The following is a 17836-nucleotide window of genomic DNA, read 5'->3' on the forward strand; positions in this document are numbered from 1 at the left end:
TGAACAACTCATTTATAAGTCAAGACATCATTACTATGAACACGGAGAAAAAGCTAATAAGCTTTTAGCTCAACAAATTCACAAACAAGAAGTTCGCAATGCAATACCAGTAATCACCAACACGAATGGAGAAGAAATCATTGACCATAAAAATATAATGCACGCATTTAGAGATTATTATAAATCCTTATATTCTACTGAGTTCAAAGAAGACAACACACAATCTAATGCATTTCTGGATACGCTACAGACACCACAAATAATCCTCACAGGTGGCGCAGTGGTAGTGCTGCTGCTTTGCAGTAAGGAGACTGTGGAAGATTGTGGGTTCGCTTCCCGGTTCCTCCCTGTGTGGATAGTGCTTTGAGTACTGAGAAAAGTGCTATATAAATGTAATGAATTATTAAATAGATGCTTTAAGTGCTGAGGAACTGGATAAACCTCTGACACTAACAGAATTACTAGATGCTATAAAGTCACTTCAAAGCGGGAAATCAGCAGGCCCTGATGGTTACCCCGTAGAATTTTATAAGAAATTCTCCACTCAGCTAGCTCCCCTCTTATTGGCAACATTTACAGAAGCTAGAGACAACCAAATACTACCTCAAACATTTTGTCAAGCATTAATCACTGTCTTTCCTAAACAAAATAAGGACTTGTTACTGTCGAAATTCTTATCAGATAAAGGGGATTATCAGAGAAGGACTGGAACAGAAAATTTCTCTATATGCAGATGATATGGTTTTATATATTTCAGACCTAGAAAACACTGTCCCTGCAGTTTTAACAGCACTAACAGAATTTCAAAAGATATCTGGTCTTAAAATTAATCTGAATAAAAGTACACTCTTTCCAGTGAATTCACAAGCATATAATATTAGATTGGACACCCTACCTTTTACCATAGCAGATCAGTTTAAATACCTAGGGGTAAAAATCACAAGTAAACATAAAGGTCTTTATCAACAAAATTTTGCCATCTGTATGGAAAAAATTAAGCAAGACTTGCATAGATGGTCAACCCTTCATCTCACTCTAGCCGGAAGAATTAACATTGTTAAGATGAATATCCTTCCTAAACTTCTTTTTTTATTTCAAAATATTCCAATATATATAAGTAAATCGTTTTTTAAACAGTTAGATTCAACAATAACCTCATTCATTTGGAACTCAAAACACCCACGTATCCGAAGAGCAACCCTACAAAGACCTCAGGCAGAAGGTGGCATGGCTTTACCTAATTTTCAGTTTTATTACTGGGCAGCAAACATACAAGCCATAAAAACCTGGACACAAATAAATGAACATACACAGGCTTGGTCCGCAATAGAAGTAAAATCCTGTAGTACTTCTTTATACTCCCTGCTCTGCTCTCCAGTAAATGCAAGTTATCGCAAATATACTAATAACCTAATTGTGCTTGACTCACTCAGAATATGGAACCAACTTAGAAAGCATTTTAAGATGGAAAATCTTTTATCTGTGGCACCTCTGCAAGAGAACCACCTCTTTTAACCCTCCCAAACATATCCAGTTTTTAATACCTGGAAAAGTTTTGGGATTAAAATGCTCAGAGATCTTTATATAGACAACATATTTGCATCTTTTGAACAATTACGTTCAAAATTCAACCTCCCAGCTACACATATCTTTCACTATCTTCAAATTAGAAATTTCGTTAAACAGAAATTGCCCGATTTCCCCCACCTCGCACCCTCCACAATGCTGGAAAAAATACTGCTCAATTTCAAGGAATTAAACACCATTTCCGCATTATATAAAATCCTATTATTTATTTATTTATAAAGCACTTTAAAAACAACCTCAAGGCTGACCAAAGTGCTGTACAAAGAAAAACAACACATAAACACATAAGAGCTGAAGACATTCTTAATAGAAAGTATAAAAAGTATACAAATAGTCACCATATTATACAGGGTTAAAAGCCAGACAGTAAAAATGTGTTTTTAAAAAGGATTTAAAGGCAGCTAGCGAAGGAGCCTGCCTAACATGCAATGGCAAATCGTTCCAGAGTTTTGGTGCTGCAATTGAAAAAGCTCGCTCACCTCGGAGTTTGCATCGTGCCCTGGGAACGTGTAAAAGCATCTGGTCTGCTGACCTGAGGGAGCGAGATGGTACGTAAGGGTGCAGCAGTTCTGACAAATAAAGAGGGGCACACCCATTAAAAGATTTAAAAACAAATACAAGGATCTTAAAATGGATTCGAAAACGAATTGGAAGCCAGTGGAGGGAAGCCAAAATCGGGGTAACATGCTCATGCTTTCTTGTGCCAGTTAAAAATCGAGCAGCAGCGTTTTGCACCAGCTGTAGGCGAGCCATGGAGGCCTGGCTAATTCCAAAAAGAAGCGCATTACAGTAATCTAGACGAGATGTTATAAAAGCATGTATCACTGTTTAAAGGTTGCGCTTAGACCACATAGGCTTGATTTTTGACAGCCGCCTCAACTGGAAAAAGCAAGATTTTACCACTGCATTCACATGGCTATCAAGTTTAAAAGTGGAGTCCATTTTTACACCTAAATTTGTGTTCATTGATTTCTCAAATTGAGCCACAGTGGAAAGGTCAATGCAAGGGGTCCCGCTGGTGCTATTGGGCCTAAATAGCATGACTTCTGTTTTGTTCTCATTAAAATTTAGAAAATTTAGTGCCATCCAACTCCTTATGTCAGTAAGGCAATCAAGCAGGGGCTGGACAGAACATGGACCTTTGCGCTTCAGTGGGAAATACACCTGACAGTCATCTATTAGAGTCCCTACCTTTCAAAGATCCAAGAGGACATTGGGAAGAAGATCTCTTAATCAATATATCAGAAAAGGAGTGGAAGGTAGCAAAGCAGAGAATTCACTCAAGCTCCATATGCACAAAGCATAGAATTATTCAACTAAAAATTATATATCAAGCCCATCTGTCTCGCTTGAAACTGTCCAAAATATTTCCAGGGCAAGATCCAACCTGCGAACGCTGCAACCAAGCTCCTGCCTCACTGGGTCACATGTTCTGGGCCTGCACCAAACTAACATCATTTTGGACCAAAATTTTTAAGTGCCTTTCAGACAGCCTTGGTATCACAATTCCTCCTAACCCATTAACAGCTGTGTTCGGTGTTCTTCCAGACGAACTTGAAGTGGAGAAGGACAAGCAAACGGTGATTGCATTCACTACACTTTTGGCACGCAGACTTATTCTGTTAAATTGGAAGAATCCTAACTCTCCTCTGATAAGTCAGTGGGAAACTGATGTTTTATATTATTTGAAATTGGAAAAAATGTAATTCTCAGTTAGACGATCTGTACAAAATTTTTTCAAAACCTGCCAGGATCTAATCAACATTATTTTAGAATAAGAGAAATAACTATTACCACATTTAATTCCCTTCTCCATCTCTTATTTACCTATATATTTATTTATCCCTTTTTTTTATTTATTGTTGCCTTATTAAAAAGCCCTAAGCAATTCTCCTTTGCCTTAGCTCTCCTTCTCAGGGGTGGGGTTTGATTTGTCTTCAATTTTGTTTGGTTATAAATTGATCTATTTGTATGGAATGATTACAATAAAAATAATAAATAAAATTTTAAAAAAAATCTACATCTTTCCAAATTAAACATAATGGCCACTATAAAGAGGATTACATATACTGGCATTAGGCAGAGGCTGAGTGCTGGGGGTTCATGTATCTTGCTAAGTTGTGGGTTGTAGCTGAAACACATATATAATTCGCCTGAGGACAGGAAAAAGAATTTAGAAATTTGGCAATACTTTATGACTTTTATTAATAAATAATTAACAAACATTATATAAGAGTGCATTGTTACATGTATAAAATAAACAAAAAACACCTGACACTTATGACTGCATTATCGTTGCAGAATGAAGTGAATTGTTTTAGTATTATTTAGTATCTAGTTCTTCTGAGCTTAATTCAGTTATAAATATTTTAAACTGTTACCAAAAATACTGTATAAAATATTGTTGAAACCTGAATGGAGTCTGAAGATTAGAATATATAATAACAAAAGACATGCAAAAATGAGGATTGTTCACCATTCTGTCACAGGATAATCTTAGAAAGAGTAAAGTCTTTCAAACTATTAAATAATTACAACATTTAATAGGCCTTGGATATGGTATTAATGATCTTAATCTCATTTATTCTTAATTATTTAACTGTCTATGGTTACTGTGGTTGTTAATGACTCCTTTACAGCAGTTTTGTGTTATCGTATTCTATTTTCTAGAATATTGTTCAATTTCCTTTTTTTCTTTCTACTTTCACTTTTTTATTTTCATCTAATTATTGGGAATATCATTCTGAGTCAGTCCGATAAACAGCTTTCGTATACTTCTTAGCACTGTCAGCCCATGCTGTTTGGTATAACCTATAATTTAGCTGTTCCCCATGTGCACTACAGTTTTTTGGCTCTGTAATTTAAGAACGTGTATGCTATTATTAAGCCACGACGGATTTCTTCATACTCTAACTACTTTTCTTTTTAGAGGTATTTAGTATGTAAAAACCTTGCTTCAGTGACAAATCATAGTGAAATGTCAGTTATTCAACATTGTTTAAATTAAAAATAAGTCTGAACTTCTTTACAATATTAATGAATTTTAATGTAGTGTTATTATTTAGATACTGCACATCTCTAGTTTATTTGGGCTCAAAATGTAAAGTTCGCCTGGTTATACACAACTTTTTCCTGATTTCCAATGTTAAATAAGCATATATATATAGTGTCTATAATCAGAAAGAATATTAAATCCCTTTGTTAAGGTGTTGACAGGGATTCATTCCTGTTTTGAGTTTTGTGGCTTGTAACTTTATTTTTGTTTATTTTAATTGTTATTAAATGAAACTTTCTATATAAGAGACTTTTTGTTTTCATGCTAGGTCAAAATTAAAAATAACATTTAATAAAAGAACAGAAGAGATCATGTCATTGTCATGTCATTTTCTAAGGCAGCAATAAATCCTAGACAGGGTCCAGCCCATTGCAGGGTGAACACACATACATATACACCAGACACACACTAGGGTTAACCTAGCGTTGCCAATTCGCCTAACCTACATGTCTTTAGACAGTAGGAGCAAACCGGAGCACCTGGAGGAAACCCATGCTGATAGAGGGAAAAAATGCAAACTCCACACAAGAAGGACCTGGGACAAAAATCCTGGTCTCCAAACTGTGAGGCAGCAATACTACCCCTGCAACTCCTTGGCACCTAATAAGATCATGCAATATTAAAACAATGTTGAAAATATGCTAGGGCTGGGAATCGATTAAAAAAAATTAACTAATTAATCAAATCATTATATGTAATTAATTGTGATTAATCGCCTCTAACATTAAAACTTGTAATCATAAAATTAATTAAATACTTATTTAAATCATGAAGTAAATGCAGACTGAATCACAAACATAATGCAGAATAAACACAAAGAAATTTTGAAAAACTTTAATGACATAGCTTAAACTTAAACAAAGACCTTAAGCCTGAACTTTTAACAAAATACTACTTGAGCAAGTATATCCTGAATTTGAATGCCTTCCTAAAAGGTAAGATGAAAAGAAGGCAATAAGAAAACAAGGCCAATGTATTATAAGCACCCACAAAATAACAACAAAAAATCAAACTGGCATAGTATATAAAACACAGAAATGTCAAGGTAAAACTAAACGACTGAAACAACATTAGATTTTGAATGCACTGCTAAAGACTGACTACTCCAGTTCCAGTGGTTGGTAAGGTGTGGTAGAAATGACCATCTTAAATAAAGAACGAATGTTGTCCTCTAACAGGACAAGTCTGATAAAACTTTTTTTAGTCAGTAATCTGGCAGGAGAAAAGCTTGTCCATCTGCATAATTTATTACCCTTGCAGAACCATGCTGAGGAGGGAGCAGCTCTCACAGCCATTTGTTACAGCATGATCAGAATAGTCCAAATATTAAGGGTATAGGTCTGTTTTATAAGCAACTGGATCTATGTAACAGTTTCAACCAATGCATACATTTGCTCTGATTGGTTCGTTGGTTTACTTCCAAATGATCTATATAAAATAAAAGTTTATTTATTATATTCCTATTCTTCTTATACATGTTGGGTTGAACAACTACCTTTTTTGTCATTTACAGGACATCTGCTGACTTCTTAGTCATCTCTTAGTTATCTTTCAGTATATTTTCTGTAAAACATCAACCTTTCATTCTGGTACATCCTTTGTTTACTTGACCATCTCAGTAGTTTTCCAAAACCAATTCTTATTTATATCAATGTACACAGCAAACCAAAATATTTAACAATTGTTAATATTAACTATAACCTCTACGTTATTCTCTCACAAAGGTTGACCAGAAAGGATTAGGAGTGGGTAAGTAAAATTAAGGCACTTCATTCACAAGTTCACCTCAACACTATGTTAGTTCAATTGTATTTACAGTGTTACCATGAGTCTAGCCATTGAAGAACATTTGATTTGTTTTCCAACAGCCAATTAAAGTCCTGTGTCCACTGCAATTTTACAGTGCCACATTAATGTAACACATAAACAACTTCTTCAAAACAAAACTTACACAGATATATTCAATTCTCATTTCAACTTTATTTATATCTATATAAATAAAATCATAATCTGTTTGTCTTTTTGTTATCAATCAGACAAAAATGGCTGAAATGATTTTCAAGAAAGGTTGAATGTGTGTTGCAATTGGTGCAATTTAAGATATAGGCAATATGACATATTGGAGAAAGGACCTGAAATGGAGGGAGGCAGCACAAAAACCTGCACTGACACAGGAACTAAAATTCCCATTAGGCCACAGGAAAGCCCTGGGGCAGATGGCAGAGAACTATTAGGAGTGTGCGCAAAGGTTTATAACTGCCAAAGCAAGATCTCATCTAAAAATGCAGGAAGATTTTTATGTCATTTCTAATTGTTCTAATCTGGATAATAATTTTATTATATACTGGGATTATGGCTTTTGTCCAAGAGTACATAATTTTTTCATTGTGGTATGTGTTTAGCCATGCTGAGTTTCCAAAAGACAGTTGTTCCCTGTTTATTTTTATCTAGAACCTTTTCTGAGAAATACATGGGTCCAAAAGGGATGTATGGCGTTAAAGACCATAGTTCCTTCTTTCAACTTCCCCAAAAAGCGTGAAATGAAATTTACAACAGTCAAAGGGAAACCTGGCTGTTTTGCTCGCCAATACCTATTATTTTCTAATTTTATATTATACATAGCTAATGAAGTGAGGTTTGAGCCACTGAACAAGGACAATTGCAGCCTGCTCCATGATGATTAAACGTGCAAATTGGAAATTTATTGCACTGTGTACACATGACGATAACTATGAAAACAAAACCTTACATTTTTTAAAAAGCTAACACTATAATATACCTGCATATCATTACTAAGTGCAACAGAGATAAGTCACGATGAAAGAGAATGAAACATGATTTTTTAGTGCATGTTGAGTCACTATTCAGAATATGGTGGAAAGAGAATGATCGAGGACGGTATTGGTTACTTTTACTATTTCTTTATGGTAGGTATTTACTCTAGTCCATTCTGTGATGAGGCAATTATAATTTTAACAATTTTAATTTTTAATTTTGACAATACAGCATTGTGATTTGTAACAATTTTAAATCAACTTTTAACAAACCAACTTTGAATCATCTTTATTCCCGCACTGGTGCTGTCTCTTATAATAATATTGGCACCTGCAGCGATGGCTGTGTTCCACAACTCCCCATGCTTTCCATGGTCCATGGATTCAATTATTTAATAAGCCATTATGTTTGTTAATGGGTGAGAAAAAATCTATTTGTGAAAGCACAGTAAACCAGGAAATGCAATGAGTAGTGCTCCTGGTTCCAACTCAGCAAGGAGTTACTGCAATTACCAGAATCCAATCATACAAAAAAAGAACAAACTCTTAACTCAAGTGGAGAAACTGATAGTTATCAGCGATGTAGTTTAGATGACAGATGGGGTACTTGTATTTCAGCCAGCACACACAAAAGGTTGAAAATTGAAAAAAACCCACAAATATTTCCTTTCTTACTTTAATTATAAATTATACAAATATATCTGAACAACTCTGGGTACTTTGCCTAGTATAGTATAAAGTTGGAAATACTAAAACATTTGACCAGACATTTAGCAACAACCAGACCTTTATATGAATGCCTGCAACATATTTGAAGTATATTGCTTCATTTGGTTTGACTATAGAAAGTACCTGCTGGGGAAATGTCATCCCAGTATGGAGAGTCAAATTCAAATTCTCCTGAGACAATCTTGCAAAAGATGATACGGTTGTGCAGGTCTGTATTTTCCTCTTCTGTCTCATCATAGAAAGGAGGATTTCCAGAAAGACTGGAATGCACATAACAGAAATCAAAATTATTACACTTTGCTAGTGATAAGCTAGTAAAAATAATTTTTACCTTTGTAATCTCTGGGAAAATAGTTGTTAGTAATTAACAGTCTGCATCTTTCTTTCCAATTTGGCAATATTTTCAATCTATAAACGATGTGAAAAGATAACTGTGGCTGACGTTTGCCTTTACTCATGCACACATATTTGATTTTTAATATGATAAGAGGTTAGTATACTTCACAGTTATCATCACTAGAAGTCATTAGAAGAATGATGCTTGCTAAGGGTAGTAAAATTTGCTTAGGATTCTGATTTTGTAACTCTGTGATCATATTAGAACATTAGAACAATCTAGACGAGAACAGGCCATTCAGCCCAACAAAGCTCGCCAGTCCTATCCACTTATTTCTTCCAAAAAAACATCAAGTCGAGTTTTGAAAGTCCCTAAAGTCTAACTGTCTACCACACTACTTGGTAGCTTATTCCAAGTGTCTGTCATTCTTTGTGTAAAGAAAAACTTCCTGTTCGTGCGAAATTTACCTTTAACAAGTTTCCAACTGTGTCCCTGTGTTCTTGTTGAACTCATTTTAAAATAACAGTCTCGATTCACTGGACTAATTCCCTTCATAATTTTAAATATGTCACCTCTTAATCTTCTTTTGCTTAAACTGTATAGGCTCAGCTCTTTTAATCTTTACTCATAATTCAACCCCTGTAGCCCTGGAATCAGCCTACTTGCTCTTCTCTGGACCTTTTCTAGTAGTGCAATGTCCTTTTTGTAGCCTGGAGACCAAAATTGCACACAGTACTCAAAATGAGGCCTCACCAGTGCATTATAAAGGTTGAGCATAAACTACTTGGATTTGTACTACACACATCTTTCTATATAACCTAACATTCTGTTTGCCTTCTTAATGGTTTCTGAATACTGTCTGGCCGTCAATAGTTTAGAGTCCACTATGACTCTTAAATCCCTTCTCCTAAGGTGTACTCTCAATTTTCCATTGTATATTCAAACCTAACATTTTTACTTCCTATGTGTAATACTTTACATTTACTGACATTAAATTTCATCTGCCACAAATCTGCCCAAGCCTGTATGCTATCCAGGTCTTTCTGTAATGATATAACGGATTCCAAATTATCTGCTAATTCACCTATATTGGTATCACCTGCAAACTTAACAAGCTTGTTACTTATATTCCTATTTGTATCATTTATATACAGGGTGGTCCGGATCTAATTATGCAATTTTCATTACGCTATAACTTATTAAGTTTACTACATACAGAATTCACAAAAAATTCTTGTTGCCGATAGATGGCAGCATCTGCCCTGCATTATTACAAGATATTTCGAACAATTCTTTTGTCTTGCATTATTTTCCTGCATTGCATTAAAAGTTGCACAATTAGATCTGGACCACCCTATATATTAAAACTAGCAGCGCCTCTAGCACTGCCCCCTGTGGAACACCACTCTTAACATCGGCTAATTCTAAAGAGGTTCCTCGCACCATCACCCTCTGCTTACTGTGTCTGAGCCAATTCTGCACCTATCTAAAAACATCACCCTGAACTCCCACTTATTTTAGTTTGATGCCCAGCCTCTCATGTGAAACCTTATCAAATGCTTTCTGAAAGTCAAGATAAATAATATCATATGCTCCACTTTGATCATATCCTTTTGTTGCCTCTTCATAGAATTCCAGCATGTTAGTAAAACACGACCTCCCTCTTCTGAACCCATGCTGACTGTTCCTAATAACTCCTGTCCTAGCCATTAATTTTCCAGTGATGAATTTTAAGGTTACTGGCCTATAGTTGCTTGGATCTGCCTTGTCACCCTTTTTTTTCCAGCTGGCACACACTTTGAAACATCATGGTTATAATTCTAATTGATCAATGGGATTCTCAGAATAAAAGTTCCTCAATTTGTAAAGCACTTTGTTTTAGCTCAAAAAAGTTAGAAAAACTGACTAATTGATATAGTTCGCATTATTTTCTGTTGCCTTTAAAACCAGAAAAAATGCATTTTAGAAGAAACAAAGAAAACTGAGTATAATTTGAAACAGTATGAAATTTGCACACTGAGTGATACTCACAGGATATACATAATGACTCCAACTGCCCAGCAATCCACTGGCCTGCCGTATCTATGCCTTGCAACCACCTCTGGAGCTGACAAAATACATAAGAAGAATTATTTTATATAGGCTAAGATTAAATGCGTGACATTTTGAGGGTTTAGAATTAGTACTTAAAATGAAACACTTATTTTACTCCAAAACAGAATAGTGTATACCATTACATTAATAAAACAAATATAAATTGATGATGATTTTACAGTTCCTGTTACTGTGTGGGGTGGCATAATGGCATAGCAGTTACCACAGCTGCTGGATTCAATGTCTTAGATTTGAATTCTTTGCTGGCTGGTGATTCCAAATTGGCATAGCATGTGTCTGGATATTTGTATAAGTGGACCCTGAATGGATCACAGCAGTAAAGTTGGAGTATGTGGGACAAACACCAATAATTCATTGTAAGCAATGCCTGTTATCTACAGCTTGGTGAGAATGAGTAGTACCTCCTCATCAAGATGAGCGACCCGATGCATATTGCAGGCAAGTTTTGACTTCAGAATTTATTTATAAGATTTAATGATATTTAGAGCAGTTGGAGAGCATCCAACCTTGCACTTATAGCTGAATGGCCATGCTAATTAAAGAGGGCATCTTATTGAAAGAAATTGCAGCATTCAGCACTTGCCGAAATGATGCCGCTAGCTAATTTCAAACAGCAGAAAAAAGCTCAGGAAGAGTCAAACTATCAGGACTTAGAAGCTTTTCAGGATACATGCAGTGCTTGTGTGATAACTCGACACAAAGGAGCAGATATAAATAGGCTCTAATTAATTTAATTAAATTAAAAAAAGAAGTAAACTCTTGTTGCAAATCCCTTTTAAAAGTTTTAGTTATGGCAGAGAGGAGTCTTTTTATATGAAAAATGTTTTTTTTCTTGCTGTACCCATTTAGAGCCCCTAGAGCCAGCAGGTAAATATTAAGACTGAAGACAAAGAAAAGAAAGCATTATGCTGACTACTGTGATAACAAGGAGGAATGTTGCTGTGGAGTCAAGTGACTGTTTTAGCTTTGATGTGTTGAATTTGTACTTTTGAAGTCAATGTGAGACTGCTGAAGTCACTGAAATTTTTTTTAACTGAATTGCATTTAAATTTAAAAAGAAAAATGACTGGGCTCAAAATAAAAAAGTAAAGTTTGTAGTGTCTCAAGCACTTAAGTTCCCCTATTTCACTTTGTGTTATTTCCCTATGGGTTTCCTTTGGTTGGCCCAAGTGCCCATTTTTTCCATTAGGAATGCACCCCTCCTTTTTGTTGGAGATAAAGAAAAAGTGATAAGTAATAGGCCTTGTTAAAGCTAGGTAAGCTACTGTTTACTATCACATATGAAAGTATGATATGGTCTTTACCAGTAGCATCACTATACTGGGTCAAATACTTTTTTTTACAAACACACTGCAAACAAAATTCTCAACACAGATGTGAAGATGATGGATTTCAATATAGAAAACAGTCCATGCTAATATAGCAAAACTAAATATTCATCTGTCAACAATCCCTTGTACACTACCAATAGTGAAACCACACATACAGGGCTTGAACATGTACATAATAGAAAATGTTCACAGGGTAACAGAAAACACAGCCAACTGTGAAGTGTTGCGGCATCTGTAGGCATACCTTGTATAGCTGAAAGAAAATGCAGGATATAAACTTGTTGAAAGTTGCGAGTCTCAAAATTGACTGCTCTAAGATGGCAAGAGTTCAAGTGATAAGTTCTTCCAGCAGGAAAAGGCAGGTCCAGGTGGGCACACACCGGCAATGACGTCAAAGGTGGTATAGAAGAGATAAAGTGTTAGTAAACAGCACCATCTTGTTTTCTGGTGGGAAATCACCACTACTACTTGTGAAGAGCCATCCATTGTAATGGGTCCATCATTAGAATGAATTCACAACCTAGGAAGTAGTATCTCAATTGATTAATTTCCCATTTGATCACCAAGGCCTCTCTTTCCACCAACTGGTTTCCCAATCCAGTAGCTTCTGGCTCAGGAACATGATGGTGTATTCAACACCGTCGATGTTTTGACTTAGCATTGCACCAAGACCTATATCTAAAATGCCGGTATGTAATATTAGAGGTGAAGAAAAATCAGGAGTTATCAATACAGGTTCTGGCATAAGGGCCTGCTTTAAGTTACGGAATATGGTGTCCATTTTAGCATCTCATACCACTGTATTAGGGGCTCTCTTGTTTGTTAGATCAAACAAGGGCACTGCTCTCTCGAAAAAATGAGGGACAATCAGATAGTTGTACCCTACTAAACCTAAGAAAGCTGGGACTTGCTTCTTGCTTTTTGGATGGCGCCCAATTCATAATGGCATCAATTCTGGCACATTGTAGACAAACTGTACCCCTGCCCACCAAGTAGCCTAAATATTTCACCTCAGTCAACCCAAAGAAACATTTTTCGGATTGATGCATAAGCCTGCTTCACTTAGTGTCAGGAGCACAATGCAAACCTGCTGTATGTGTTTTTCCCAGAATGACCATGTCATTTAGATAAGTGGCAATATAAGTATTGTGGGACTGAAGCACTCTATCCACCAGATGCTGGAAAGTTGCAGGAGCCCTGTGCAATCCAAATGGGAGAACCCAATACCGCCAATGGCTGCTAGGGGTGCTAAACATGATCTTTACCTTGGCGGATTCTGTTAAAGGAATTTGCCAGTACCATTTTTTCATATCAAGTGTGGTCAAGCATTGAGTCTTAATGAGTAGCTTGAAGTGTTCATCCCTGCGCAGCATTGGATAAGCACTGAATTGTGAAACTTCATTAAGCTAATGAAAGCTGTTGTAAAATCATCAACTGCATTGGCTTTAGGGATCAGGAATATGGGACAAGACCAGGGACTAAAACTTTCCTAAAAAACACCAAAGTCTAGCATTCTCCTGATGTCAAGTTCCACATTGGCTCTTTTTGCTTCCGGGAGATGATATGGGCATTCTTGAACGATGACCCCTGGCTCCATAATGATGATATGTGCAAACAGGGAAGTTGTTCCAAGTCACTCATTCAGCACTTCCAGGATGGACATGATGGCTGCTTTGAGCTCTTTTCATTGATTGGGTATCAAATTGGGACTGAAATTAAGGGTGGTTTTCCAAGTGAAGTAAGAACAAGGTTGTTCCAACAAATTCATGTGGTAAACTCAGTTGGCCTGGCAACGGTTTAGTTGTTTCACCAACGAATTGACCAGCCCCTTCCTCTCCTTAATTTCACAATGTGCCAGTAATTTAGAATGGATAGTGGGAAATAGAACCATTAGAACTCCCACAGGGTTGTGCTGTAGTCATAACAGCGAGCCTGGGCTAATTATGCATGCTCCACTTTTTCTTTTAGAATAAGTTGAATTTGTCAAATTTATTGTGCAATTGTGCAATATATTCCAGAATGCTGCTGGAGGGGAGGGCCTCTTCTTACCATTCCTCTTTCAGAATACCCAATAGACCCTGGAGTTGGAGCCCATGCAATAATTCAAATGGTGAGAAGCCCATAGAGGTTTGAGAGACTTCCCAGTGTGCAAAATCCATGAGAGGTAGTAACTGGGCTCAGTTTCTTCCATCCTTGTTGACCACCTTGCAAAGCATTTACTTGATCATTTGATTGAACCACTAAGCTAAACTGTCAATTTGAGGACGGAACGCTGAGGTTTTTAAGTGCTTAATGTGGAGTAACTTGGCAACTCCTCTGAATGTTTCTGAGGTGAAAGGTGTCCCTTGATTTGTGAGGACTTCTTTAGGGATGCCGACACATGCAAACACTCCTACCAGTTCCTGTGTGATGTTTTTGGAATTGGCAAGTCTCAAGGGAATCGCCTCTGGGTATCGTGTTGCATAGTGTGGTAAAACTAAACTATACTTGTGACATCGTGCAGAGGGTTCTAGGGGTCCTACAATATTAACCCCTATGGGTTTGGAATATCAATGAGCAGTATGGGAACGAGGGGAGCGCGATCCTTCCGAGGAATCTGCTACAGTTGACACTCTGGACAGAAAGCACAAAACAGCGGACCTTCATGTTTATCCTCAGACAATAAAATCGGAACTTAATCTGTTCTAGTCTCTTGTTGGTCCCCAGATGGGCTCCTAAGATATGGGCATGACCTAACTTGTAAAACTCATTTGGTAAGTCCACGGAACTAGCAACAAAGTCCTGGTGGCATTGGGTAAAATGTGCATTGGCCGTTAATGAGAACATTCTTGTCAAACTTAAGGGAATCACTGTTCTCTTCTAAAAGGGACATCCTCCTCCACTGTCCTCCATCCCAATTCTGCAACCTTCTCATGTTTCTTTTGATTGCCTTTCTCTTTCTTTTCATTTCTTTCAGTCTGTTCAGACCATTTTTATTCTCTGAGAGTATAGGTACATTTAATGATCCCTGGAGCCTCAATGAGGGAATCTCTGCATACCAACCTTGTGCACATAATGAACAACCAACCAATTCCTCCTGTACAGCTTTTCTCCTGCACACCTACACTGTACCTGCTCTGACATACCACAGACTCTTTGGTACGTTGATGTTTTTAATTCTAAAATAGTTTGCAGTCAGTTTTACTAGTATGCTAATCCATCAGATGTCAATATGGTTGCAAGCACTTGTTGCAAGATGAAAACTAGATTTGGACGATCACACTCATGTGTGCCACCAAGCCCCCAAACCCCAGGAACACAAGATCCAACACAACTCTGGATTCAAAACAAAGCTAGCTTCAACAATACATTATATACAACCCATATGCAAACTTCAAGGTGCTCTGTCTCTCTCTGCTGTTCTCTTTCTCCACTCATCCAGTGAGTGTTGTCTTCCTTCCTCCTGATTCTATGGAGGTGGGCTCCTTTTAAGTTGGACCTGGGAGTACTTCCATTACTAGGGCATAACTCAATGGAAGTACTTCTGGGTCAATCAGAAGTCCTAAAACATACGGATGATGAATCTCTGCAGCAACCCCTGGTGGCAACCCTGAAACCCAACAAGGCTGTCCTATGTATCTACAATTCCCAGTGTGCATTGCGGGTGTCTATACAGTTGTCATTGCCCAGGAAGGCTTCCACCTAACATGTTGGGGAAGGACGTAATCCTGCTAGGTTGTCTCCCCCATCCTTCCACTACTCTGGCATGCAATCCAGTTAAGGAACCATACCCAATCCCGGCCTGGGATGCCTGCCCCTGTGCGTCATTCATCACAATTCTCCCGGCCCGGGATGCCTGCCCCTGTGCGTCGTTCATCACAATTCTCACTGAGCTGATGATCAAAGCTCCAGTGATTACTTTTAAGAAATTAATGGGATGACCAGGAGTTGTTCAACAAGCAAGAGATCTTAAACAGAAGACTAATAAAGAGGTTGTCAAACCCAAAACATAACACCAAATCGTAATCAAAAATGTAAGGCAAAAATCACTGACAAAAGAATCTTTAGGAGGAATTAATGAAAGAAAACACATAAAGTTTTTAGTCAGGATCCACCAAACTTGGATAATCACAGCTACGTTGTTTTGATCTTAAAACCCTCTTGTTACTTCTGGGAGTGCTCTCCATGGAAACTACAGACACATAATGGCTACCACAACAAAAAATTTCAGTGACTGGAACGACACAAAAATAATGATGATACATTTCAAAATAAAAAAATACATATATGCAAATGAGACAAAATAAAGAAACACAAAGGAAAACATGACTTAGGGAAGGAATGATGTCAGAAGTCACTGGTCTGAAACCTGAAATATCAGCAAGTCATTACAATATATGCTTGCCATCACAAAGGTAATGGATTGAAAGCAGCATTAAATAGCTGCTTCTGTCATAATCGTTTAATTTTTTTTATTGCCCAGATAGGTAGATAGATATCTATACTCACTACAAACTTTATGAAGTACACTTTGCTAGTACTGGGTTGGACCCCCTTTTGCCTTCAGAACTGCTGTAATTCTTCAAGGCATATATTCAACAAGGTGCTGCAAACATTCCTTGGGAATTTAGGTCCATACTGCCATGATAGCCAGTATATCAACAGTTTCTGAAATACTCAGACCAGCCACATTCAAAGAATTAAATCACCATTCTTCCCCATTCTGATGCTTGGTTTGAACTTCAGCAGGTCGTCTTGACAAAGTCTACACGGCCAAATGCATTGAGTAGCTGCCATGTGATTAGTTGATTAGATATTTGAGTTAACATGCAGTTGACTAGGTGTAGCTAGTAAAGTGGCTGGTGAGTGTAGATCTGCAGACAAATAATCAATTGCTTTTACCTTCTTTATGGAGTTTATAAATAAAGATTCATACATGTATTTGAAAATGATTTTAACTTATAAAATTATCTATTAAAGCAGCGTTTCTCAACCTTTAAGTATTTGCGACCCAAGTTTTCATAACAGTTTTAATCGCCCCCCTAACGTTTTTTTGAAACCGTAATAAAATGTATTCCTATATCTTTTGCTGCCGATACACCGCTACAAGTTTAAAATTTTCCTATGAATAGCGAAATTACGCCACATATGGCAACATTTGCGCCCCCTTTTTTGTTAGGGGGTGCGCGCCCCACAGTTTTGAGAACCGCTGTATTAAACAAAAAAGCCAGGACACAGGGATATATATATATATATATATATATATATATATATATATATATATATATATATATATACTGTATATATATATCATATTTTAAAAGTTACATTTATTTATATAAAACACTAAGAAATCATACTTTTTATGCAAATATAGTCATTTTTAAAGGAAGGTTAAGTTAAGTTAAGTTAACTTATCTAACTGGAACTTGATATACCTAGGTATTCTGGTGTGCCACAGGGCTCTGTGATTGAGCCATTCTCGAAGCAGGACAGGTAGAAATCACGTAGAACAACCTTGTTGTGATTGTTGTGGTTGTAATACATAAGATTCTCCAGCTGAGGGAGACAAAGACATAAAATCAGTCACGAGTAAAACAAGAAAAACAACAGTGAATGGATTCAGTGCCTGATTTTTTTCCTGACACTTGCAGGAACATTTTATATTATACAATTAATAATTCTGGCTAATTCAGTAACAGATTATTTGTGAACATGTGGAAATTCTACTCTTATCATAGTTAAAGAGTAATGAGCAACATTCACTATTCATTCAAAACACATACTGTGCTTTTAAGGTTAATCAATTAGTATACAGTTCATGTATTTGTCTTTCACAGACAGTTTTGTCATTCTGCATTTCTTGGAATATTAAAAATACTGACCATTCCAGCTACTCACACCCTTTAGCCTACAGACATACAACAAA

The 17836-nt window shown here is 36.7% G+C and overlaps 1 protein-coding gene across 1 annotated transcript in view; it reads right to left on the reverse strand.

Moving 5' to 3' along the window:
• Nucleotides 1-17836, reverse strand: part of LOC114661352 (caM kinase-like vesicle-associated protein) — a 700116-nt gene that overhangs the window by 109511 nt on the left and 572769 nt on the right. Inside the window, exons 6-8 of the mRNA XM_051934313.1 lie at nt 17346-17466; nt 10514-10589; nt 8269-8405 (exon numbers count right to left, since the gene is read on the reverse strand). Coding sequence (XP_051790273.1) covers nt 8269-8405; nt 10514-10589; nt 17346-17466 — 334 coding nt within the window. The remainder of the gene's footprint in view (nt 1-8268; nt 8406-10513; nt 10590-17345; nt 17467-17836) is intronic.

The sequence above is a fragment of the Erpetoichthys calabaricus genome, chromosome 11 (genome assembly GCF_900747795.2).
Source record: "Erpetoichthys calabaricus chromosome 11, fErpCal1.3, whole genome shotgun sequence".
In the NCBI taxonomy this organism is placed as follows: domain Eukaryota; kingdom Metazoa; phylum Chordata; class Cladistia; order Polypteriformes; family Polypteridae; genus Erpetoichthys; species Erpetoichthys calabaricus.